Source organism: Neopelma chrysocephalum, unplaced genomic scaffold (genome assembly GCF_003984885.1).
Source record: "Neopelma chrysocephalum unplaced genomic scaffold, ASM398488v2 Primary Assembly neopelma1_97, whole genome shotgun sequence".
In the NCBI taxonomy this organism is placed as follows: domain Eukaryota; kingdom Metazoa; phylum Chordata; class Aves; order Passeriformes; family Pipridae; genus Neopelma; species Neopelma chrysocephalum.
Genome location: NW_020897760.1, coordinates 501,492 through 527,128, shown reverse-complemented (window position 1 = coordinate 527,128; position 25,637 = coordinate 501,492). Strand labels below are relative to the sequence as shown.

Sequence of the window (25,637 nt, the reverse complement as noted above, 5' to 3'; positions counted from 1 at the left end):
AATTGATCGCCTCTCTACACAGCATTCTGATAACAAAACAGAGCAAGTGAAGATCTCAGGCTCTGGAGAGCCGTGGCTTACCTGGCTCCACTTCATGCCATCCGCTTGACTGGCTGCCGCTGCCTGGAGACCGCCCTTGGCTAGTATAGAACGGCTCCTCACCAGGACTGTCCATCTCATCCTCCACAGACTTGAGACGTTTTGTAGAGCTGAGAAAGCAAAAAAAAATAAAGGCTATATCTGTATGGAAAAGGCACCATGGCACTTCTTTTGGAACATATCTTGCTAGCCCTGCTTGAGACTAACTTGGTTATGGAACCTATAACGGATTTAAGGCCCTGGGAAGGGGAAGATGTGAATCCTGCAGAGACATCCTGCCCATTCAACCTCTCAGCATCCACTTTTTGTTTCTGATTTGCTTCCTATCCAATGACTAAGCTCCACTGAGATACAAAACAACCTTTCAGTGTCCAGACTGAACCCCCAAACGTGCTAGTTTAACTAGAAGATAGTTTGACATTTAAGCTGTTACAGCTCCAAAAGTAGGAGATTTTCAAAGTACATAGAGGTCAATGAAAAGGCAATAATTTAATTTGCATTGTGTGATTTTTGTAACTGGAATGAATATGGTGGTGACACACGAGACTTATTTTAACCGCCAAATTTTTTCACAGCTTATTCTGAAAGCAAACTGTTTATCAGTCCAAACTTCTATTTTCAATCTTTTAAATTAATCCACATTTCACATAAGAAAAAAAACACAGAGAAGTGAATGATGGAAGAATCCATTTTTGGTTCAAATGTTCACATTATCCTACAAGAATAAGCATTTGACTCTGCAGCTGAGTGCCAGCAAGCAGAGAAAGCCTCCAATAGGTATCTCTGGCCAGTGTCAGCATTAAAGAATCCCCTGTGCTATATCACACCTCCCTTGCCAAAGGCTCAGGACACAGAAGAGCCCTTTCAGTGGTCTCTGGTGGCCACTGGCTCCAGCAGTTCTGCAGGGAGAGGATCCTGGAGCCAAAGACACTCAGCTTGGCTCTGTTTTCCATAATGAGTTGTACAGACTGCATGGGGACATTACTGAGAATTTCTCTTCTAAGTACTTTTCCAAGGCTGGATCAGTTCACTTTTTTTCCCCAAATCTGTATTCTATTAAGACTTAAGGCATTCAAGAACAGGCTCCTCTGTGTAGGGGGAAGATATTTAACAGACATAAAATCTTCCACTGCAATTCCTATTGGTTTAGAACTTGCAGCCTCCCCACCTGAAGCTCTGCACAGGTAGGAGCTGGCGGGTTTGCAAAATCAGTTGGTGAGAAACAGGAAGAATAAGTCTTACGGTATGTGTGGAATGCAGGTTTGGCCATTCCTTAATTTAGAGAATTGTTATGTGTCAATAGGGGAAATTGTGTGCATACAATATAATTACTGCCTGATAATTCTGCTGAGTCTGTGTATTTAAAGAATTTTTTTTTCTGACTGGGAACAGCCTAATGAGAGGAAAACAAACATATTACCAAGTTATTAACTACCCATGCTGTTTATAATTAGCTCCTTATCAGTGGTAGCTATTTGCAGAAGAATAGAGGAGCAACAACTGAGCTCTTAAGTAACATTAATAACCTCACTTTTGCTTCTGGAATCACCAGTAAATTCTACCTGAGAATGGTGCTAATGATGAGTGCTGTAGGCTACACAGTTTACAGGCAAAAAAGAAACAGCACCAAGTTTTTAATTGATGTGTAATGGGAATTGTAGTCACCAAGCTTCATAACATGCACGCTAAGTGTAAGAAGTAGAATGTTCTTCCAATCACTGTAAACTGTAAGAAGTTATTGCTAAGAGCCTCTTGTTAAAGATTATTATTTTTTAAATAAAAACAACAGCTATATTCAAACTATTGAGATTTTTTACATGTGTACTTGCTTACTGCAAAGCTGGTTGCACTGCAGGCTGAGATAAAAATGTAAAAGAACATGGGGCTGGAGTTAGACTTTCTTGTCATGTCTTTGAAATAAGTGAGCTATTTTGGCTGTGGGGGAAAAAAAATCAATCTGGTTCCTTAATAGTGTTCAAGACTACTCGAGTGACTGGGCTTGTTTATAAATCTAATCTCATGGATGATTAAAGGGAAAGGTAAAAAATAAAAAACATCCTTGTTTGATAGTTGGCATCTAACTCAAAATCAAAATCAACCTGGGTAGTCATCTGCATTAACAATTCAGTTTTCCAAAGGCTGAGTCACAAATATCTAAATGCTTTATGAAAACTAGAATGCTTTATAGGCCAAGGTCCTAAAACGATGTTAGTCTCACAGGTAACACTTTTTGCAATAAAGAATACATGTAAGTCAATCTTAAGACTTTCCTCACATCTCAATATTCTCCAAATTCTCTTCTGCCACAACCGAAACTCAACAGTTCCAGTGGAACTTCTCCTGATATACATAGATACAAGCCAGAAGTTACACAAGCCAATGCAGCAGTTTTTCTTGGATATTTCTAAATGTAAAAAGAACTTTACGGCAATGCAGGTGAACATTCGACTCTGTGAATCTGAAACAGCTCCACATCGTGAGGCCTCCAAACAGCTTGTCAAAGAATTTAATGGTTACTTTCCCAGATGAGTAATGATGCTGGCCTGGGTTTCCAAGGAACCTGGTAGTAGGCAGAGATTAAATTACCTGGTAGAGGATGTGCTAGGTAAAGACCTCCTCATTGCTCCTGGGCTCATGCTGTAGTATGAAGAACTTTCCAAATCTGAGAGGGAGAAATTAGGGCCTGTTCCTGCAGCTATCGGTGCTGGGGAAACAAAAGAGATTGCAGTCAGTAAGTCATGTGAATATGGTATGAATTGCACTTCAAAATCACTTTCTTCTTCCTCATGAGAGCGTTTAGTTTCATGGTAAGAACAGGTGGGACATGGAAATTAGGAAATGCTAATGGTAACTGCTGTTGCAATTGAGAAGATGGAAATTTTATCAAGAATACAATGTTCCATGACATACACTCTTCTTTGCATATCTCCAAAGCTACTTCTTTTTAATAAAAAAATTAAACAATTATGGCACTACTTTCTTTAAGCACTGGTTTTCTATTAATATCAATCTAACATTTAATGAAACTTGTTGCTTTTAGGACAACATTGAATCTGTTGGCACGGTTACAGACAGGCTGCATCATCCCTGTCGTGGGCTTGGCAGGATCTATAAGCAGCATAGGCAGGGAAATACACACCTCAAGACCTTTGGGGTATACGTGATGTACATCCACAAGCACAGAAGTTTCAAAATCAGATTAGAAACCTGAGTTCTTTTGTGCCTGAGAGCATCTGATTTTTCCTCTGGTCTCTTCTCCAGTTAAATCAGAACTAGAGACATATGACTCCCAAAAAGTTTTATCCAGCAGAGAGCTTCCAGTGTTCAACTCTCATCACCTTATCCTTCACTGAAGTTTTATTGTAAGGGATATGAATACCTGCAATTTCTCTGTCCTAGAGCTTTGGCTTTACATTAAACACAATGAATTCCTGCACACCCTGAAGTTTCCAGGCACAAGCCATGTGCAGTATTCTTGTGTGAACAGACAAGGAACAGAGCAGCTAAATGTTAAAGTCAACAGAGAATGGATTTCAGAAATGCCACTATACAGCAAATGGTACCATGTCCACTGTTGCCGTTCCACTGCGATTTACAGGACAATACATCTTTGGGAGCTGACAATTACAGATCATGATTTCCTCTAATATTTCAGAGCCATATGAAAAAGGATGTCCTGCACAATAAAATGAACAAGCTTGGTCTGGGCTGTATTGTCTGGGAGCCCTGATTCACAGCCACAAAGGCAAAGCAGTCTCAGTGCCACACAAGGATGCTGAGCCAAGTTTAATCTTTGGTCTGAGAATCTGGCCCATTTTCAAACATGAAAAAATCTTTCAGTCTGATGGGGCAGGAGTGAGGAAATGAAGACAGGATAGCTCCTATCACCCAGCTAACATGTCTGGGCTGGGAGTGCTGCCATTGACTGTAGCGGGGCCAGTTTTTCACCCTAAGTCTTAAGGAGCTCACAATGTCAAATTTGACAGAGGAATTATGTAGCTTTGCAGCTGCCTCATCATCCCCACAAGACAATTAGTTGTTGTTTGGCAAGGATCTTTTAAGAACGTCATTGAGACAGAAAGGGAACAGCTTGGATAGCCACGGACTTTTAAAAGCATAGGGACAGAAAATACACAACACCATTAAAACTTGAGAAAATCTGGAATGATCATCAAAAGGAATTAAGTTGGGAAGTAATTTATGATGAGAACACTCAAATCCTTTGTTATCTTCTCTTAACTATCATATGCTTCCTCCACACTGGGTATATTGAGAGGGTGTGTTAACATAAAGAAAAATTAAGCACAGTAAAATTAACTCGTTTTATCAATTTGTGCTTTCTGCCACAGTTTCCTGACAGCAACTACGAGACACTGTAAAACTGATGAATTTGCATGAAAAAAGAAACTGGTGTAAGTAATTTGTGTAAAAGGTAACAGGGACATGGACTGCTATAATTCAGACACCCTGCAGATAGCAGGCTGCTGCAGTGTGTGCAGTTATGGGTTAGAAAAATGACCACACTGCAGTCAGTCTGACTTGAATGGAAATCAATCATAAAGGTACTCTCTGCAGCATCTACTCCACAGTTTTCAGCAACTTCTTTGCCAAACAGATCTGTGCTCTGCAAACCCTTTCCTGAGCAATTCCTCTGCACCCTCTAACTCCCAAAGTCGAACTTAGAGGTTAGAGAATACTGTTTTCCAAAGAGGAATATAAAAAGCCAAGCACTAAATTAAAGCACCATTTCTTTCTGGGCATTGCTAGATTTATGAAACAGTTTTATTCCAAACAGATATGAAAGAAAAAATTATATGTGGGTAATGCTTTTCTTCTTTCTCTCTCCACCTGTGTTTATTGCCCTCTCTCCAAATCCTGGGTATTTCTTGAGTTGGCCCTATAGGAAAATGGAATGTGTGTCCAGAGCAGGGGTGGGGTAGGAACATTGTATTGTTAATGCTATGTAAACTCAGTGCAAAGTAGAAAGGGTTGACCACACAGGGGTAGCAAACATGAAGGATGCTTTGTTGGTCACTGGCCAAAACACTTTGCCACACTCAAGAGCCAGTTTGCAAACAGAGGATTAAAAAACAAAACCCACCTCTAATATACACCAGCAGATGTTAAAGTACCTGACATGGTTGTGGAGGCCAGGACCTGAAACCCTTGGCAGTCCTTGCACAGGAGCCATCACCCTGCCACCACCAGCTAAAGGTCTCTGGCCACAGAAGTGCTGTGGCAAAGGTTGCACAGGACTGAGCTGTTCCAAAATCCCTTCTCCTGCCTTACTGTCAGGGACAGACTCGGTGCCTGTCTTCGACCAAAGGCTATTTGTACCTTTGCTCACAGCTCTCCTATATACTATCATAAATCACAGCCATGTGCTGATGTGCAGAGCTACCCTGACACGTAGAGCCCACCCTGAGACCGTCAGGAAGGGGTTAATGATTTTCATCTGCATGGCAGAAGGTCGAGTCTTTGACTCCTCTTCCCAGATGGAATTTGGTTGCAGATCCCTGCCTGGCACCTGCCTGCATTACTCATCCCTGTGTTTTGCAGTGCAATGTGCCACAAGAGTGGGCATGGAGCAGCCAGCCCACCCAGGAGGCACCTGAGCCTGCTCCAAATGGCTTTTCACACTGCCTTTGGGGACTGTCCACCTCTCACAGGTCAGAAAGCTGATGAGAAGGGGTCACTTGCATTTATTTGCAGGATTTCTAGGAAGAAATTCTTCCCTATGAGGGTGGTAAGGCCCTAGCACTGGCGGTACAGAGAAGTTGTGGCTGTCCCGTCCCTGGAAATGTCCAAGGCCAGGTTGGATGGGGCTTGGAGCAACTTGGGATAGTGGAAGGTGTCCCTGCCCATGGCAGGGGGTTGGAGCTAGATAAGCTGTAAGGTCCTTTCCAACTCAAACCATTCTAAGATTCTATGATTCCCAGCAAAGGCAGCATCTCTGGAGCGTAAGCAAAGGGATCAAAGTGGTGCAAGGTGTGTCAAAACTCTGTTGAAATTAAATCTTCTTATTGTAGCATCTGACAATCCACCACACAACCTCCCTATCCCTGTCCCTGTGTCCCAGAAACATGCTCTGGCCCCACACAAAGCAGCAGCATGATTGGGAGCTACGCTCCACAACAGGCTTTTCCGTGCTGCAGCCTGCACAAACTCCAGGCATCAACATTAAAAACACACCATTTCCCCCTGTAAGAAATGCAAAGTGACCTTCTGACAGATCAGGAACATCTCCCAAACAGAAAAGGTTGTCAGAAACTGCAGTTGTGTGTCAAAACAAAATTCTCCACCTCCATACTGGCATCAAGTCGCCACCTGACCCAGAGCTCTGAGCTGCAGGTGGGTGAGGGGGAAGGATCCCTCTTCCCTCAACACCCAGCCTACAGTTCCCATTTCAGCTGCTGGCATCACAAAAAATTCCCTGCGCAGATGGGACACGCTCAAAGGGGCAGGAGCAGGTAGTTTGCACAAAGGGAGGAGGAGGAGGAAGGTGGGTACCTCTGCCTGCACACTGTGCTACTCCCGGCATGCAGGACAGCATCTCCCTGCTGCCAGCCTGCTCCCTCCACTGTCAGTGGGTCAGCTCAGCTCCTCACCCCAAATGTCAAGAAAAATATAAGAGAAATTAAGGAAAAGCCCTCTGACTTAACCCAATTTGAATATTTATTTTGAAAAATTTATTGAATTACAGAACAGGAAACCCACTAAATAAAACCAGCCAAGTTGGCATTTGTCTCCCTTGGAATATGGCACTTTCTTTTAGCCACCTTAATATTTAGTTTCTCCTTTTTTTCCATTTTTATGTATTTATTTTTACAGAAGGGCTGGGATGTGACTAAGATCATTACATGTGTAACACTGCAGTGAAGTGATAATGTGTTTAAGGTTAAATGGGAGAAACATGACATTTGACTAATAAACTTTTTCCTGTGTTGTGACTCCATAAACAAAGGGAAACACACTGTGCTGCTGCTGAGAGGAAAGGGGAGCTGGGTTGCTTTTTTTTTTTCCAGGGCCTTTGTTTCCTCCACACTGTATCATTAGATTCAAAGAGGTCTTGCCGAATACAACAGATATGAAATGTGTGATGTTCATTTTAAAATTACAAGTACAGCCTGCTATTGACCATCTAATTATGCTGAGTTCCATTTATAAACATAGCTAACCACTAAGTTTATAGAGACTTTTTGTGCTGCTTTAATAGGATATTGATCGAGAGCAAGGTTTGAGTGGACTGCCATTGAATTGTGTAATGGCATACAAAAGGCAAGGTCACGGCAACTGTTCACTCTATGCCTGCAGTCTATTTTTTATTATAATCTTTTTTTCTCCCTCTTATACCCAAGCCCACACAGTGAGTTTTGGATGGCAGTGCTTTGCTAAGGAATATAGAGTATCTTTTTAAATGTTAATTTTCATGCTGCTGACTTTAACTGCCTTCACTAGCGTAATGCTTAGTATAGCAGAAAACATACAGGCTGCTGTTCAGAGAGAGCTGGTTTATCACACCCAGCTCTCCCACATGTGCTGTGTGAGGAGGAGGAGGAGGAGAACCTCTCCTCCTCTCCTGGGCTACAGGAAAGGCATCCACCTAGCCCAGACCCACAATAACAGCCAGGCACCTCACACCTTGCCCCAGGCACCCAGGACATGCTGGGGTTCACAGGACTTTCCCTGCAGTTTGTTTCAGCTGCTGCTGGATGAGTGGCATGAGGAAGATGTGCTACCTCTGTCACACCCACACTCTGTGCCTGGAGCACTGGCAATCACGCTCATTCCCAACTCTTGCCCTCACAGCAAGGACAGCTTCAGCCCCTTTCTCCCCCCCGACAGCTGTCATGAACCAAGCCTGGCATTGCTGTGGCAGGATCCTGAGCTTTCCACAATGTCTTGGCCACAGAAGCACCTCTTACCTGTGGAGTTAGTGTAAGTGTTTCAGGGATAATCGGCTGGACCATTTCTGTGTTTACACAGGAGCAGTAAGCAATTGCAGGTACATTTGTGTGCTTTTGGTGCCACTGGCTCATTAGAAGGATTAAAAGTCACCCCACTTGCTCCTCACTGCACACAGCCAACACGTTAAACCTCAACGCATGGCATTTTCAGTCCAGGGTGCAGTCAGAATTCCCTTGTTTATCAGCACGAAGAATGATGTCATTTTGACAAATAACACACCACCAAACAAATATGTTTGATTTGGCTCTAGCGAATGTTCATAAATCCTAAATCTTTCTTCACATCCTGGGCAGTGCAGTTTATCTGGCTGCTTGAAGGACCTCCAAGGGAGGAGATCTTCCCAGCAGCTCTCTCTGTACAAGAGCACGTGGTGCGGACTGAAAGCCAAGAGGGGAATGTGTTCCCCATGCCTTTCTCCCTGCTCTAGCCTGCCACGACCTCCCAGTTCCTGCCAAGAGAAGGGGACTGTACACTTGGCACCACAGCCACCCCTCTGCCAGCACTTTCTGCAGAGGGTCTTTTCCAGTGCCCTGCAGATACCTGCCCACAGCCAGTGGAATATTTTCCTAACAAGGGGAGAAAAGGAGAAGGTTTCACTTGGCCAACAGCTGGCTGTCAGTTCCCAGACCCGTACATCTCCAACGCTTCTGCCTCTGAGCCTTTTGTTGTCAGCACAGACCTCTCCAGTGAGGGAAGAATGAAGTCTCTGTTATCTAGAGGGGTGTCCTCAGTATCTCGGGTGACAGACAACACTCAGAGCCGAGCTCACACCCTCTGCCTGCTAATAATGCAGGAGAGCTGACAGCATGATCTGCAACACCCACATCAGATGGGCTGGAGAGGAGTCTTTGTTTTTCAGATGCACATCTATTTTCTCTGTTTTACTGGGCTCTGCAAGGCTCAGCAGCTGGGCAGCATTTTGAAAGAAAATCTGCATCTATAGGACTGAAGAAAGCAAGTTTCTGTTACCAACACAGTCTAGACTTGTTCAATAGCGCACAGAAAGTGTGATGATCAGCACTGATAGGTAAGACAGATAACAGCAACAGCTGACCTTTCGCTTGATTAATTCATTCCCCAAATTTGCATGACGGAGACAACTGCCTCTTACTTGAGACTCCTTGTCATGTGGACCTCTGCAAACTTTACTAAATAAACCTGGCACATAATTGCTACCAACAATATTTTGTAAGATTAATTTTACATAACAGCAGCCACAGGCCAGTTAAAACTGGGTGGAAATTATTTTATTATTTTATAATAATATTTTAAGCATTATATTATCAAAAGAAAGCTGGAAAGAAAAATGACAGTGGGCATACACAAAGATGACCTCTTTGGAAAGAAGATTGGTCTCAAATCAGGACACAGGAAGACGTAGACAACCCAGCAAGGGTTATATTAACTTTAAAAGACCTTGCCTGCCAATTTAGGCAAATATGCAGCAATCACTTTGTTGCTCTGTTATGTTAAATAATTCTTTGAATATGAGCATGTGAATTCATACTGAGTTTGCTGAGAATTTGCTGCTAGACTTGACACTAAACATATCCTACTGGGTAGCCAGGGCATGTCAGGCTGTGGGCTTCTCAGACCTCATAAAGTAAACAAGGTTACGGCTGGTCAGTACATGTCTGGGGCATCTCCAAGGAAAATCCAGGGTGCTATCAAAAGCAGTGTAGCTAAATCAGTTGCTGGCACTCTTCCCTCTGAGTCAGTTTTGAAGTGATATCCCAATATGCTTTGGGGACACTATTTTTGGTAGAGGTGCTGGCTTGTAGACAGGATATAAAACTGAGGTCTTGACCTCCCAGGATTATTAAAGAGCCCATGAAAAACAGTGCAAACCCCTGTGTCTGGAACAGATAAAAGCTGAATATCTTTATTTTTCCCCACTAACACCTTTTTTCTTATTTCTGATAAAGTTTGTATTCTTTCTGCATGCAGGTGCCCCATCCTTGAAGGTGGTGCACTTCAACTGCAAGCAGAGGGAACATTTCAGACACAGTTCATAATTTGCAAAACATGCTGAGTGCTAGGATTTTTGATACCCAGTGTTTTAGTTTAGTTACAATAAAGTATCAGGGAAAATTAATAAGCATGAAACACGATGCTCACGAGGTCAATGCCAAGCTCTGGGGGAGGCTGGGACTGGTGCTGGGGCTGGCTGGGAAGGCTCCAGCCCTGAGTGGGGCACTTTCCTAGCTAGAAAAAGTGCACACATGGAGCACGACTGACAGAGTCCAGAGGCAGCTCTGCTGTTCAGGGCTCCTACAGCGCAGATAAGATTGTGGTGAAGTGGGATGCCTTGCAGAGGGGGAGGATGAATCCTTTGGGCTTCAAAAGCCTTGTGCTGTCACACTGAAATAAAGTGACATAACACGGAGATGTTCAAAGCCTGGTGATAACTTGGGTCTGTCCACCCTGGCTGCAGGTACCAGCAAGTCTGTGTACTCAGTACAGTGAGTTAGATGCCAAAGCCCCTAGTTAAGCACTTTGGTAAGTGAACTGATTTGCAAATGTGCTGAGCACTCAGCAGCTCCTCTTGACTTCTAAGTCTTCTTAACTTTGTCCTTCTCTCAAAATTCCCACCAGTTGTCAGGGAAGAAAACTCAGGAGAAATGTTTTCTTCGAGCTTTTTCTCTCGCTGCCTCTCTCCAGAGCATATAACTCTGGCATTCATGTATCACCCACTTGCCATGCTTTCCTTGTAGCATCCTATCTTTAATATAAAGCCAATGTGTTAGCCAGTGTAAGCCTTTCCAAAAGAGGAAATAACCCGGGAAAATCCTTACACAAACTCTGTGTTCTGATTCAAAACCACAGATTCTCTGCTAGGTTTGTCCCAGTCAGATTCCAGCCCCAGAAAGACTTAAACTACATGCTCAGAGCCAGTACACAAACAAATATTTCTATCATCAAGGAGAACCATTTTGATCACTGTTGGTGCTAAAGAGACTGGTTGCACACCCTAAGATTTTAAAGGGGCCCACAGCTGAGGGGTCCACCTGGAGCACTGGTGATTGCTGAACATCACCTTATCCCACTCTAGTTGGACAAAAGATCATAGAACGGTCTGAGTTGGAAGGGACCTTAAAGGTCACACAGTTCCAGCTCCATGCCATGGGCAGGGACACCTTCCACTAGACCGGGTTGCTCCAACCAGGCCTTGAACACTTCCAGGGATGGGGCAGCCACAGCTTCTCTGGGCAACCTGTGCCAGGGCCTCACGACCCTCACAGGGAAGAATTTCTCAGATCCCCAGAGGACCAGTACCTATAGCCCTGGCTTAGCAGTAATGCCTCTGCAAGACACTGTCCATACTCTTTCCTTGGACTATCTGGATTATGTCATAGCAAAATGCAATTGATGCACCTTTGATCAATGGAACATGGTGGTGACAGGTACTCTTAATTCACTGTTGTTAGTGAGTATTGACAAGCCTGTAATGATCATGCTGCTGTGTGTCATTCATGCTGAGGGCATTAGCATTCTTTAAAGGTCAAAAAACAAATCCTTCTAGAAGGCAGAATTCCATATAGTTAATGGAAAACATGGGCCTGGCGAAGTCAAGATGTGTGAGATTATCAGGGCTGAAGTTAGTACAGTTGTTGGTATTATTAATGACTTCAGCAATTTGCAGGTGTACAAACCACAGAATCACAGAACATCCTGAGTTAGAAGGGACCCACATGAATCATCAAATTCCAACTCCTGAACCTGCACTGGACAACCCCAAAAATCACACACAAAGACATGTACACATGACATGGATGAACACAATGTGGAAAAAACAGCATAAGAAAATTTCCAGGCTTATGTGCACAGATCAAATAATTTCTAGAGGTCTGGTCAGAGTCCTTGGATCCTCCAAAGCAGCCATGGGAAGCTGATTTCTGTAGGTATTTATCTGTACTCTGATATGGAGTCTGTCCATTTTCAGCTGAGTACCAGATGAGTTTATCAATTTGCACAGGCAAGTTTGTGGAATCAATTTTTTTTTAACTTAGTTTAAAATTCTATTTTGTTTTTGCCCATTAAAAGATGTGGCACATAAACGCTGTCCACTAGCAAGAACAGGGGAGAACTGAGTCTCAATTTTCAAGATGCTGTTTCTGAATTGGGAAAGGGGCACGATAAGAATAAAAGAAAAAACACCGGCATTGCAGAAACCACATAAACTGGCCACAAAATGATACTTACTTTGTGAGACTCTTACTAGCTCAGTCACACTGAAAACACCTGATGTGACAAAACTGTCCTGGAAGCCCAAATGTCCTACAAAACAAACAGAGTGAGAGAACTGCGATTAGCTTTAAGCATTTAATGACAGTATTCTCAAATACTTTACTTTCATTTAGACTTAAGATGTGACATCTAATTTCCCACTTAGCAGTAATTATTGTTTATGTAGGTGGGTAACTAGTCATACAGCTATGTAGGCTGCTTTGTGGTTTCTATCTAGAGGTTAGGAAAGCTAACATGACACATCAGCAGGGAGATTTTTACATGTTAAAGCATCTCAACAGGAAATCTGAAACAAAAGAGGACTATTTTAATAAACGGTTACCTTGGATGACCCCTAATGACTTCACAATTGAAATGAAAATACTGTACCTAGGAAACAGACAGGACAGCTAAGTTCCATAATCGTTTTAAACATTATTCTCTGAAGAAACATCTGATCAGGATTATCTACCCATTCATTCAAACAAAACAAGATTTAAAGATGTACTCTTCATTTTTCTAAGGTTACACTAGGGAAATCTTAAAATAGCAGAGGGTTAAAAAAATTTAAATGAAGGCCTTTTGCACCAAAAAATATTCTACCATTTCAAACTAGGCTTTGAAAAGAAAAATAAACCTCTATGTAAGAAAAGTGTTAACTTTGAGCTGTGGACTGTCTGTAGGAATCAGGGTGGACACGTCCACACTCATCTCCCTTGTGCAAGGAATGCCTCTGCACTTGGTATCAAAATGTTATTGCACTTTACATAACAGTATTTTCCTTCTTCTCTGCAAACATGCCTACCACCAAATGTTCATTTAATTTTCACGGGTATGATCAGTGACAAAAGGAGCAGTGCTGGGGCTGCAGCCCAGTGAGAGTGTGAGGGGTGGGGTACGGCGGCTCACGCAGGACAGAGCTGGACTTCAATTAGAGGGAGGTCTGCAGTTGGTCGGCCAGGCTGACCTCCTGCTTTTGAAATCAGGGTCAAAGGAGAAATCGCAGGATAAAGAGATTATTAAAAGAACTGTAAAGTCCTACTTGCCCACAGGATAAGTGCCATACCTTTTTAGGTTGCCCTACTTAGAGTCACTGATTCCGGCGCACGCACACATATATTATTGAATGTTTTGCAGGGACACCATCTGCTCCGTTGTTAATTGTTTGTCAGGCTCAGTACGATTTCCCTACATTCCATATATTCTACTGTACCCCATGCTCATCCCAGGAATACCTGTTCACCTTTCTCTAAGGACCAGAGCAATAGGACTAATGCAAGTTGCACATTTGATTCCCTGGCTTTCTTTTGGGGTTGTTTAAAAAAAACAACATATACAACATGTACCATTGACATTTCTACGTGGAGAACAGGATGCAAAAGAAATACATCTTGTGTGCAGGACTACAGAGTAGTCAGGGAATAGTGTCAGGGAATGTGTCAAGGAAAGGTTTGGGAGAGATCTGGAGGGAGGAAAGCCGTTCATCTCCAGCCAAGATCTCATGGAATTCTGCTCCTACACAGAAGAAGTTCCCTGTTTCTGTGAGGAGCCCACGGTGCCAGATGAACGCAGTCGCTAAGCTAACAGACTCCAGACAAGTTTCTACATCAGGCATCTTTTTATACTTCAGCAATAATGATGAGTTTTCAAACTGTGTATATGTATATCTTTGGGCATCCTTGTGTATGTGTGTATACATATGTATTATGTACACAAACATATAAATATACACAAATCTGTCATGCTCCAGCTGTAGATAAATGTACTATAAAATATTGAAATTGATGCTGAAATTCAACACAAACAAATTCCTCAATCTGCAAACAAGGTTTTTATTTACATCAAGAGAATAAATTTTTCTCTACTTCAAATGAATAAATGTTCTTACGAGCTTTTATTTTTCCTTATTTTCAATTTAGAAATGGCTCTCAGAGAGCTGTGAATGCTTTTTCCTGATCTGCTTTGTATTTTCCCATAATAAAGGTGATGACTACCTCATTCTGCTTTTTAGAAACAGTTGCTGGCCATACACAACGTTTGTTCATCGACAATTTCCCAAGTATTTTTAATATGAAGATCTACTTTTCATATGCTGCAGCAGACTTGCCTATTGAATTAAATGATCTGTGAATTAAAAATAATTCTCTTAGGTCTTCACTGAAACCACTCATGTGCCTAAAATTAAGCATATGCTTAAGTGCCTTGCTGGACCAGGGCCAGGACGCTTACTACTCCGCAGAGCCCTTCGGAGGGAAGCCAGTTTATGCTATATAACTTCTCACACTGTGCTCATCATGGCAGTATCTGAGCAACTTCCAGAAGTGCATCCAGCAATGCCACGAACATCTGTCACGTGTTGTTTTTTCACAGTGCACCATCCTGGCTCTGCTCTGGTGTCCACTCCCACCTGCATTTCTCAGGCAGGTTCCTAGCTCACGAAGAGTGAAGGTGAAATTTAAATATGGGAGGAAAAAAACTCCAAATCACAGCCACTGTAGCACATTTGGCTGATTTTTTAAATTAGTCTAGAGCCTTTGTAATTATCCAATAAAAATGTGATTGTCACATGGCTAACAGTGTTACCTTAACTTGGCAAACACAGGTAAAAGCAGAAATGAAAATGTCATTTAAAATATATTCTAACTCTCAGGGCATGAGAAAAGTTGAACAAGTTATCTTGGGCCTGCTGACCTCATTATTCCTATTTTGGGTATACTTGAAATGTCTGCATAGTTCTGCAGGAACATTCCTCATGGTTGTACATGTAATAGTAATCATTAAACAACAGCATGCAATGAGTGTGATTAGATTTTCACCCTTCAATACTGCAAATACACATTTCACAAATGAAAGGTGAATTTCACAATTCTCCAATTTGCTAGTTACTTATAAACATTAGGAAATCAGGGGCTCCTCTTGCCAATCATTAATAATATCTTGATACCCATAAAAGCAATTCTTAGAGCTGTATCAGGAATTTATTTTGATGCACTGTTAGTGTGTGAATTTACAGTTCACTAGAACCCCACGGAGGTTTAAAGATTTGCCTGGATGGCTCAGATTGCAAAATCCAGGCCTAAGACTGTTGCTTTTGCTGAGCTTTTGCAACAAGAAAATGAGAGAAACAGGACAAAGAAGCTAGAAATGTAAATGAAGAATGACTGGGAAGTAGCAGGATTGACAAAATACATGAAGAAAACTTTAACAGGGGTCAAAATGCAAAGATATATCAATTTGGCCGTTCCACTTAATTCTGAATGAGAAAAAAAATGGTAAAGTCAAGCAATTACATATGCAGATGTTAGCATTAACGAGCTCCTGTACTGAAAAGATGATTAAACATCTTGAAGGTTCATGAGATTTACTTTTTATATGGTACTTTACTGAAATATGTTCCCTGCGATAGTTTTGCTCAATATCCCAAAGATAGGACATCGAAACTGCTGTATATGACAGGTCATCTCTGCAGCTTTGTGCGACACTCACAGTTTGGTGGTGAACCAGGTGTTCAAAATTAACCTCATAGAGCTCGTTCACTGAAATTCTGGGTACAGATTAAGACACCAGGCTGGCCAAGGCAGGCCCTGACTCAGCAAAGCTGCTGCAGAGCACATGCTTCAATTTCCTCACACGCCTGACTAAAGCACATGGTTATTGCCCTGACAAATAAAGGTGGGCTGACAACATTGAGGAGGAATCACAATATACTGTTGAATCATTCCTTCAATGCAAGTCTAGGTGCAGTAGGACTTTGCTCATTACCTAAGATCTCACTTCAGCTCATGAGAATGATCATATTCCCCCTAAGGGGGAAAAATCCCAGGCTAATAAGATCAAATTCAATAAAGCAGATCAGGATAGTGACTAACAAATCATATGCCATTACCCAATCACACTTTTGTTGTATGGTACAAATGTGGTGCAACATTATCGTAACAGGTACCACATGGAAAACATCCTTCCATAGCTTGATGACTGCTTTAATTGGGGAGAAAATTCATAATGCGATTTACATATTCTTCTTTTGGATCCCAGGAGACAAGCCAGAAGAAAAGGCTTGAATTGTTGAAGCCTAATTCTGATCTCAAAGAAATTTTAAACAAGTCTTTCTACACTGATCAAACAGAGTTTCACCTCATTTTCTCCTAATTTACACTGGCAGAGGAGAAATCAGGATTAGGCTTGTTGTCTAGTGCTATTTGTTTTGAATTATTAAGCAAACATTCCTATTTCAATGAGTAAACGTGTACAAAGGCAACTAACCTTCGTCCTAAAATTGAGTTTACAGGGGGAGTATTGTCTGCTTTCCCAATTAATGCTGTAAAAAGGAGTCTCAGATGTTGAGCTACCAATCAAGAGCTTGTGTTGTAGCTTGAGAAAATCATGACTGATGCAATTACTTTTATGTAGAAAGTCTGAATATGGACTATAGGTTAAAGTTCATCGGGTTATTGTTCCTTAATTGAATATCAGAAGATGTTTTCAGGGTGCTCGAGGTATTATTGTTATTTAATTAGCAGGCTTCCTTGTGTAATCCAACAGTATTATTTTTACTCTAAAATAGTTAGATTGCACCACAAATACACAAGGTATTTTCTAAACAGATACAGCTGGTTTCCTGAAATCCAAGCTTAAATAAAACTGGGAGAGAGTTACTTCTATGAAGATGATGAAGTCCAAATCCAGTTATTTCTCTTCCACTACAGTCTGAATGACAATGTATTAAGATTTGAAGAACAGCTTTTTGGGAGACTTTGATTTCTTTTCAGTGTTTTAAATTACACAAGTCCCCCAAAGTAGCACTGAAGCCATTTCTAAAGCCTTTTTCATGTTTAGCATCTCACTATACATAGCCATCTTAAAACCTTAAAATAGTAATAATCAATTAGGGTCTCAAGCCTATTATCTTAACCAAATGCCTGATTAAAAGAAAAGCCCTCTCTGCTCGAAGTGCAACTTGATTCCTTTTGGTTTTATCCTCTATCTAGATAATCCCATGTTTCACAAACAATGCTGAGCAATAATGTTGATGAGAAAATTAATGTCTGTATCACACAGCACATGCAGGCCTGGAGAGAGAGGATGTTATCAGAGGGAACCCGGCTCACCCCGAGGACTCCCAAAAGATTAGCTGTTCCACAGCTGCACTGGCTGAGGAGGATGGGGGTGATGGAGTTAGTCCTAATCTGCATTCTCCAGCAAAAAGGAAAAGGCTGAACAGGCGTGCTTCAGTCAAGACCTTCATAACATTTACACTCTGCTTAATTGGAAGGTGAGTTTATCAAGCCTGGGCTGACCCACCACTGCAGAGAAAAACTTCAGCATTATCCCACACTGGAAATACAAAGAAAGATTCATGAGGCCATGCCACATTCGCTAACTTCTCTAAAAAAAAAAATAATATTGAAGAGACTGTCCATCCCAACCACAATACTCTGTCCAAGGGAATGTCTGTGCCATTCCCATGGCAGACAGCACCAGGGAGCTGTGCACAGGCCTGTATATTGCACGTAGCAGTAATAAAATCTGCATTTACCAACAGCCCCCAAATACTGATGGCCAGAGCTGCCACAGTGGCCTTGTTTTAATTGCTTTGTACAAAATGCATTCCTCAAATTTGTAAATTATAAGACTTTAATGGTAAATTAGACCACATTTTTATTCATGGACGTTTTATAGAAGAGTTAAGCAAGACATTATACATTAAAGGTAATACAGAAACCTCTCTCACTCCCTGACAAATGCTCCCACTTCTATTTCGGCTTGTTATTTCCAATTTAATTTTAATGCTACAGCAATAGCTCACCTTGGACAAATTGCACATTTTCTTATGAAATAACTGCAGGGCCACATGTCACAGATGCCGTTATTCTCCCTGACTTGCCTACCTGCCTTTGGCTGAGGTTTTAAGAAGCACCAGAACTTTCTTTGTGGCCCATAGCAGGATGGATTAGACCGTCCAGGGCATGTCGTGTTAGTACAATAGAGGAACACTTTTAAGACTTTAAAGTCATGTAATACAATTCTAGGCTGGATCTTTCTTGTTAAAAAAAGTAGAATGGGAGTCATTGAAAGAGAAAAGGGCCAATATTTGACAACAGAAATCAGCATAACCTCCTAACAGCGGCAGTCATGGATGACTGCCCTTTGACCCAGGGAGATTATGTGGGATTTCAATGACAACAGCTGGAAGTGAGCATGTGAGAATAGAGAACACAGATCTGAGGCCTCCTACAAAAGACTGCACAATCCCTGCCCAGATCTGAGTGTTGATTAGAAATTGTTTCCTGGTCCTGGCTTAATAGACTGTGATAATGAAAGTTTTGTTAACCCTTCACAATATGCAAAACCATTGGTAAATGATTTGCCTTTTTGGGTTTTTAGCTAAAAAGTCTGTATCCAGCAGACAGTAAAATTGTCTGTCTAAAATTGCTAGGTTTTGTGGGTGTCCAGTGCTCAAGTTCAGCTCCTTTTCATAACATTTTTGCACTCTCGGTGGTCATGGGGAATCAACATCTGAAGATGCTGGGAAGTGGTTCTGGGGAAGAACTCTCACCCCCTCCCTAGGGAACCTACCTGACCCACCGCAATGGGCAATAGGTGTCCTTCTGTGGTGAATTAGACCACAAATACACATGTAATGTCTCCCTGTGCATTGCTTTCATAGTAATTTTAGAATCTCTAGTAATAACAATGCTTAATTATTCTTTCGATACGTGTCATATTGCAATTCCAGAGTCTGGGTTGCAAATTAATAAACATGGACCAGAGAAAACGTGGAATCAGGCTGTGTCACCAACAGCCTGATCCTGCAACAATCCACTGCAACTTCATGTCTTAGGAGATTCAACTCATTTTATATTTAAGTGCAGAAATAGTAGAATTAATGGCAACTTATTACTGTTAATGAACTGATCATAGATTGCAATCAATCATGTCAGGTTTTGTCCAAGTGGTGGGGACACAGATAGCTCCTTTCTCTTGAAGACAAAGGTCTTTTTGAAACATTGAAAGCACTTCAATTCATGTTATAGACCTTGTGTAATGGAAACCATTCCAAGATCTAAGATGTCTGGTGTGGTTTTTCATTTCTGCTGACTCCTAACATTTTGGGTACTTTTTCATACTTATGTGTGTGAGAAATCAGTTAAATACAGTTTTTTGATATAATGATAAAAATTTAGAATCTCCCTCTCTACCATATACCCAATTCAATACAAAAATTGCATTAATACTGATAGTGGCCTATAGCTTGAAAAACAACAGATGTCTTAAATTAGCATATTTCTGTTTCAGGTCCTCAATCCAAAAATCAATTTTAAAGAAAAGAAGAAAAAATCATTATAAATGGTCATACTCATTTGGCAGCTTATAAAATAATGTGCCTCCTCAAAAGCATTTCAAAGTAAATGAGATGAAATCTACCTTGGGATAATAATTCTGGAATATTTATAGAATCCAACAATAAAAAAAGTAATAAAAAGAAAAGCCTGCCTCTCTGCAAATAATAATATGAAGGAGTTATTTATCTTCATATTTTCATATCAGCCCTGGAGCTGCGATCTCCAAGGTCTGTGGTGATACTGCCAGTGACTCAGTGCCCAAATGAGCCCAGAGAAACCACCCGGTTTCCCGGAGCTTCCAGGGAAAGCTGATGGCATGTGCTTCTGCAGGGTGCTTCCTGAGCACCCACCAACAGGCACCTACCCACAGGCACCCACCCACTCTCTCATCCCAGAAAGGGGGGGTACTGCTGTGTGTCCTATTCCCCCTCCAAGGCCTTTGTAAAGTGAATGCCCCGATGTCATGAGCTCAGCATTGCATTAACCCCAGGATCCCCCAGAGAGCTGAAAAATCTCCTAAAGAGAATAATGTAAGGATAATTTCTATCCAGCTGGTAATTTTTTGATGTCAGCATCATGTTTCTGCTACAGCCTGAAAACATAGGTTTCTACAACTCATTTGTCTGTGGCCAATCTCACACACTCCATCAACTGTCCTTGCTCCTCTCTCCATCATCTGTCCTTGCTCCTCCTACTCCCCATCAAGTATCAACTGACATTTTGCCTCCTGAATTTTGTACACTGATTTCTAGGAAGCTCCTGGCAGGAGCAAGGGCTTGTAGGAGCCGATGGTGGGGCCACATTCTGGTCTTCGCACTGACGGAGAGTCTCTTGGTACATGCAGAATCTACTTGGGTTTACACTACTTCAAATTAGAATTTAGCTACAGTATTAATGCCATAAATATTATTGTTCATGATGTGTGAAGAACATCAGTGTGAAAATAAATGTAAGGATATTTAAAAACTGGTGTGGAATACTTAGGTATTCAGACTAATCACGGGCTGAAATAAGCACATTTGTTTCAAATCCTGTTTATAGCACTACAGCCCCTCCCTCCTTTAAATCTTCCTCTTAACCATAGTGATGTTTATTGAATACCTGTCATTTCTCCAGCAGCATGTGCCAACAGCGGCTCACCAGTGCCAGGCTGCATGAAAACCCTTCTGTCTCCTATTCTCCAAGGGGCTCCCTCAGATCAACCACTACCATACCCAATACACTGAAACCCATAAATTTGCAGATACTGCAGTCAAAATTCTTAACAGGAAAGTGCACCCATTTTGCCCAGTGTAGCATACTGAAATATCACATGGTGAGAAGCATTTCTCACCATGTGTAAACTGTCAATTTGATTTGAAATTAAAATTTTTGATTAACATGAGCATTTCTGAGCCTCCCGCTGGCAGCAGCCCTATTGCTGAAAAGTGACATGATTTGTGACACACATGCTGTACAGAAGCCCCATGCCAGCAATTGTTAAACCCATTTTCATTCTGCTTTAATACGGTATGACACTCAGGAAAATAATTTTAATATTTAGGAGAAAGGGGGTAAAGGCTTAAGGACTGAAGTCTTTTATAGGTGTAAAGTAGGATTAGAGCAGCACGAAAAATCAGCATGGGGGTCTCCCCGTCTTGTAAGTCATGTCTCTTTTCAGCAATAGGAACCATCTGCAGGAGGCTAAGAAAGGTCCATGCTGAAGCACAAAGCCGTCTTTTAAATCCAGTTGATATTTCAAACACAGCATGAGGTACTTTCCACCTATGAATGCCGAGATGCTTGTGCACGGGGAAATGCTCACAACTCCAATAATTAAACCCTCTCGGATGGGAGCTGGGATTTTCTGGTTTCCACAGCGGTCTGTTATTTTTCCGTGTTTATCATTTCCCTGGAGATACCAGTGGTCACTGGAGATGCTAACATTTATATGGTGAATTACTTACGAAAGAGGAAAGTTTTGTGATTATTAAAGACTTTTAAGGCCAGGAATCTACCTCTTCATCAGAGTGGTGGGAAGATTTTTGTGAGTTTAAGCAGCTACCAAGTGAACACAAGAAGCAGGACAGGTTTTAAGGCTCTGATGTATGCACGCAGGAGACAAAAGTTCAGTGGGGATTTTTATAAACGTAAGCCTGTGTCACTGCTGCAAGCTGCTGACTCAACTGTGTCACCTGCGTGTTTCTCAGAGTGGATCATTTTTTTTCCAGTAACATCATGTTCTGAGGAAGTTTATCATGAAACAAGTATCACGAACAGTCATTCTGAGCAGCAGAACAGCTTTGATATGTGTCGACACGCATTTGACTTTTCTTTGAGCTCCTAACACTATTCATCACATTAAACGCTCTGCTCTGCTGGACTCTCTGTTCCTAGTAAACATAGAGCGATTTCTAATTGCCATAATACAGCAAGTTAAAAAAATTTAATATTTTGAAAAATAACTTTAGATGGTGAAATGAAATACCAGGATGATTCAGATGCCCTGGAACTATTCAGGCCTGAACATAAAGCTGTGGGCTCATTTATGTTAATAACAACACTCAAAAACTCAATCTGCGTGATAAACACAATCCTCAATAAAGCCATGATACATAGTTACTATAAGTATGCAGGTTCTTTTAAACAAGTCTTAAGTTTAAGTAATCATTGTGTGTAAATATCTAGTTTAATTAGTATATTGCCAAGAAATTATACATCTACACTCAATGACGCTGTAATTATTTTAGGATTTATAAAACCCTCCATCAGCTGGTGGTAGTTAAGTGCACCCTCCAAGGTTACCCTGCAGACATGCTCGGAGCTGAACCAAGGGAGTCTGAAGTCCTGTGGACACAGAATTAGAGGGCTATAAAAAGAGGCATTGGTTTTTTGGGGGTTGGTTTGGGTTTTTTTAATGTGCACATTAGTTTATAGTTATAGGAATAATCCAGGTATTCAGATAATATAGCACAATTCTCTAGAAAAGCCCAGTGCCCAGGAGGAGCCTGTGGGACAGGGTCAGGTGAGAATGGGCATCCTCCAGTCCCACTTTGCTGAGTGATATGGACACAAAACCTGGTGACTTTATTAGCTGGTTCCTCTCATCCTCCCTTCCTGGCACTCCTCTCTCTTCACACCATAGTACTTCTAAAAGACTATGGCTGGACACTACGATCATGGAAGCTGTAGAAATATCTGCTGAAGATTAGATAGTATAAATGCGATGTGAAAGTAAGAATGCTGTGCATGGAGGCTAAGTCACAAAAGGATCAGCCAACTCCACCTTTCCTCACGGGCTTTCCTCTCCCTTCAAAGCTACTTCTTACACCTTCTCAGCTGACACCACCTTGAGCAAACTGTAGTTCACAGTAAACCCTGTGGATATTGTGTTACTGTATTTAGCTATTGTCTTTTCTATTGAATTCTTGGAATTTTCTCTCCAGGAGGCTGTTACTCCTCTATTCTCTGTACAGAACAACAATCTCCTAACTCTGAAAACTTTTAGTCCCAAGTAAGCTGATTTCCACCAGGTTTACAGATTAGTTATCCTTGTGGCTTGAGGAAAGAGATTTTCCACTAGTCACATAGACTGGTTTGGGTTGGAAGGAACCTTAAAGATCATCTTGTTCCAAACCTCTGCCATGGGCAGGGACACCTTCCACTAGATCAGGGTGCTCCAAGCCCAGTCCAACCTGGCCTTGAACACTTCCAGGGATGGAGCATCCATATCATCTGTCCTTGACTGCCCACATTATGGGGCTCATGGAGGTCAGTTGGGGCCACTCTGAGAGATCCCAACATAGAAGATGGGGATAACCTCATGAGCTTTTCTCCAGCAGCACCTGGGTTGTCTCACCTTGGACAGCAGAGTACCAAGGTAAGTCTCTGGAATAAAGCTTTGATGTACCGGTAGCATGGAAGACAGAAAGGTGTGGGTCTGAAAGCACAGTAATACTTTTTTAGGGACATGTCAAGCTTGCACAAGACCTAGACACAAAACTTGGTGCTTATGGATGCAGATGAGGTCACTGTAGGCAAAGACCATGTGCCCAACATGCCTGGAAAGTTCCTTTCCAGGCAGCAGAGCGATCCCCAGTGCAGTGTCACCCTCTACATAGAGGCCCTGCATGATGAAGGCTGGGAACTGAAGGAACTGTCCTCATCACCTGCTAGCAGGGAACGAAGTGCCTCCACTCAACGCAGAATCTCTGAGCGGCCACCTAGGTCTGCACCAACTTCACCTGAGTTACGCAGGACATCTCCAGAGAAGAACAAAAGGGTGAGATGACTAGCACAGACACCAAGGAGTCTCCACAAGGAACATGTCACCCCTCATCTGCCTCTGACTGACTCCACTGGGAGTGTGAAGGTACTTGAGCAAAGTACTGCTCTCACCTAGAAGCAACACAGCCCCCTCCCTGGGTGACACAGGCTCTCTGGGCTCATATCCCAGGCTCTACCATGCCTCTGCCTCCTCCAAGCACTGAGGAAGAAGCCCCACAGACTTATTGACTCAAATCCCAAGGTCTGATGCACTCAGGGTTAGGCAGGCAACTACACTTTCAGACAGTGGTGGAGAACACCCAGTGTATTAGTGGATAATTGCCCCAGCCAAGTCCCAAATGAGCAACAAAAATCCAGTGGGAAAAGACTGCTGGATGTGGAAACCAGCAACAGAGCTCTGCATGATGAGTGAGACTCTCCTTCCGTTTTATTCTAAGTTTGTGTTTTGTAGGGCAGGATGCCCTGTCTACATTCCTTTATGGACTAAGAATGGACATTTATTAACAAGTACTTGGGCTGACAGCCCAAAACTCTAGACTCCTGGCCTGGGACTGTATGACAGAGGGCCAGTGACCCCGTTTGTGTGTACTTCTACAGACACATGTTGGTGTGATAGGGGCATTCACTTTCTCAGGTTCAGGCCAAGGTCAGGCCAGAACATGGACTTAGTTTATTCTCTCCATGTAATCTGCTCAGGCTGTAGCCCAAAGAGGGCCTCGGAGTTCACGAATTGTGAGTGCATTGTGAGGGAGTCAAGATTAACAAAGTAAACAGAAGGGGCAGAGAGGGACCTTCTTTGTCCTTAACTAATTTCACAGGCTCATCCCATGTGTGGCAGATTTGGTGGTTCCAGGGAAGGTGCTCAGGGAATTAAGATGACATTGGTGGGATGTCTTGCTCCAGGAGCATGCCTCCAGCAACTCAGACACTTTCTTGGTGTAACAGTTCATCTCAGAGGACCTGAGATGAATCTGTTGCTAGAAGTTGGGTTGGGCAGCTAAGCCTATGCAATCCCTTCCTGTGGTAGAAGACTTGCCTCTCTAGAGCCTCTAACCAGTTCCCAGCAGTCACTGTCTGTGGCACAGCGTGATACACAGGGATGCAGAAACATGGCAGTGGGGTGGATCATTTAAGACATTCTGTATTTAAGACGATATGAAGATACCACAGGGACTGAGACTTCATATTTTGGATCATGCTTAGAAGCTTGGCTTGTGACACTTTGTACCATGACTGACTTCCAAGCAGGCAGAAAGAATAAAAAAAGAAAGAGGAATTTCACTCACAGAGAACTTTATATTAAACTAAAGCAACTCAGGTAAAAAGGAAACCCATCCATTATGGTTTGTAAAGCATAAACATTTGTTTCTTTTCTGTTCCTCCTTCGCTTGCATTACCAAAATGCAGAAATAAAGGAAAAAATAATGATGGATGGATTTTGGAAGACTTAGAGTTCAACTCAGGATGGATGAGATCCCAACATTTCAGATTCTTATCTCATCATAATTGGAATAACTAAACCTCTCTTGTCTGCAAAATTAGGCAAGATATCCTGTGAGAATGGGCTCTTTTTCACAGCAGTTTAGTCCCCAGACGCATAAAAGAATGAAAACAAGAACTGGAACAGAACATTTTTAGTTTTGAATAATGGCTTCATCTGGGTAGTTTAGAACTAAACTTCACTGGAAGAGCTGAGGAGGAAGTTCTCGCTGCCAGTGTGCCCATCCCTAGACA

General features: G+C 42.1%; 1 protein-coding gene across 18 annotated transcripts in view; it reads right to left on the bottom strand.

The window, feature by feature from the left end:
* The window catches only part of NFIA (nuclear factor I A), a 410,570-nt gene that overhangs the window by 78,085 nt on the left and 306,848 nt on the right, over positions 1-25,637 (bottom strand). For all 18 annotated transcript variants that reach the window (XM_027694338.1, XM_027694337.1, XM_027694341.1 and 15 more), the window contains 3 exons: positions 12,271-12,345; positions 2,686-2,803; positions 82-209 (listed from right to left, as the gene is read on the bottom strand). In XM_027694338.1, the coding sequence (XP_027550139.1) occupies positions 82-209; positions 2,686-2,803; positions 12,271-12,345 (321 nt within the window). The remainder of the gene's footprint in view (positions 1-81; positions 210-2,685; positions 2,804-12,270; positions 12,346-25,637) is intronic.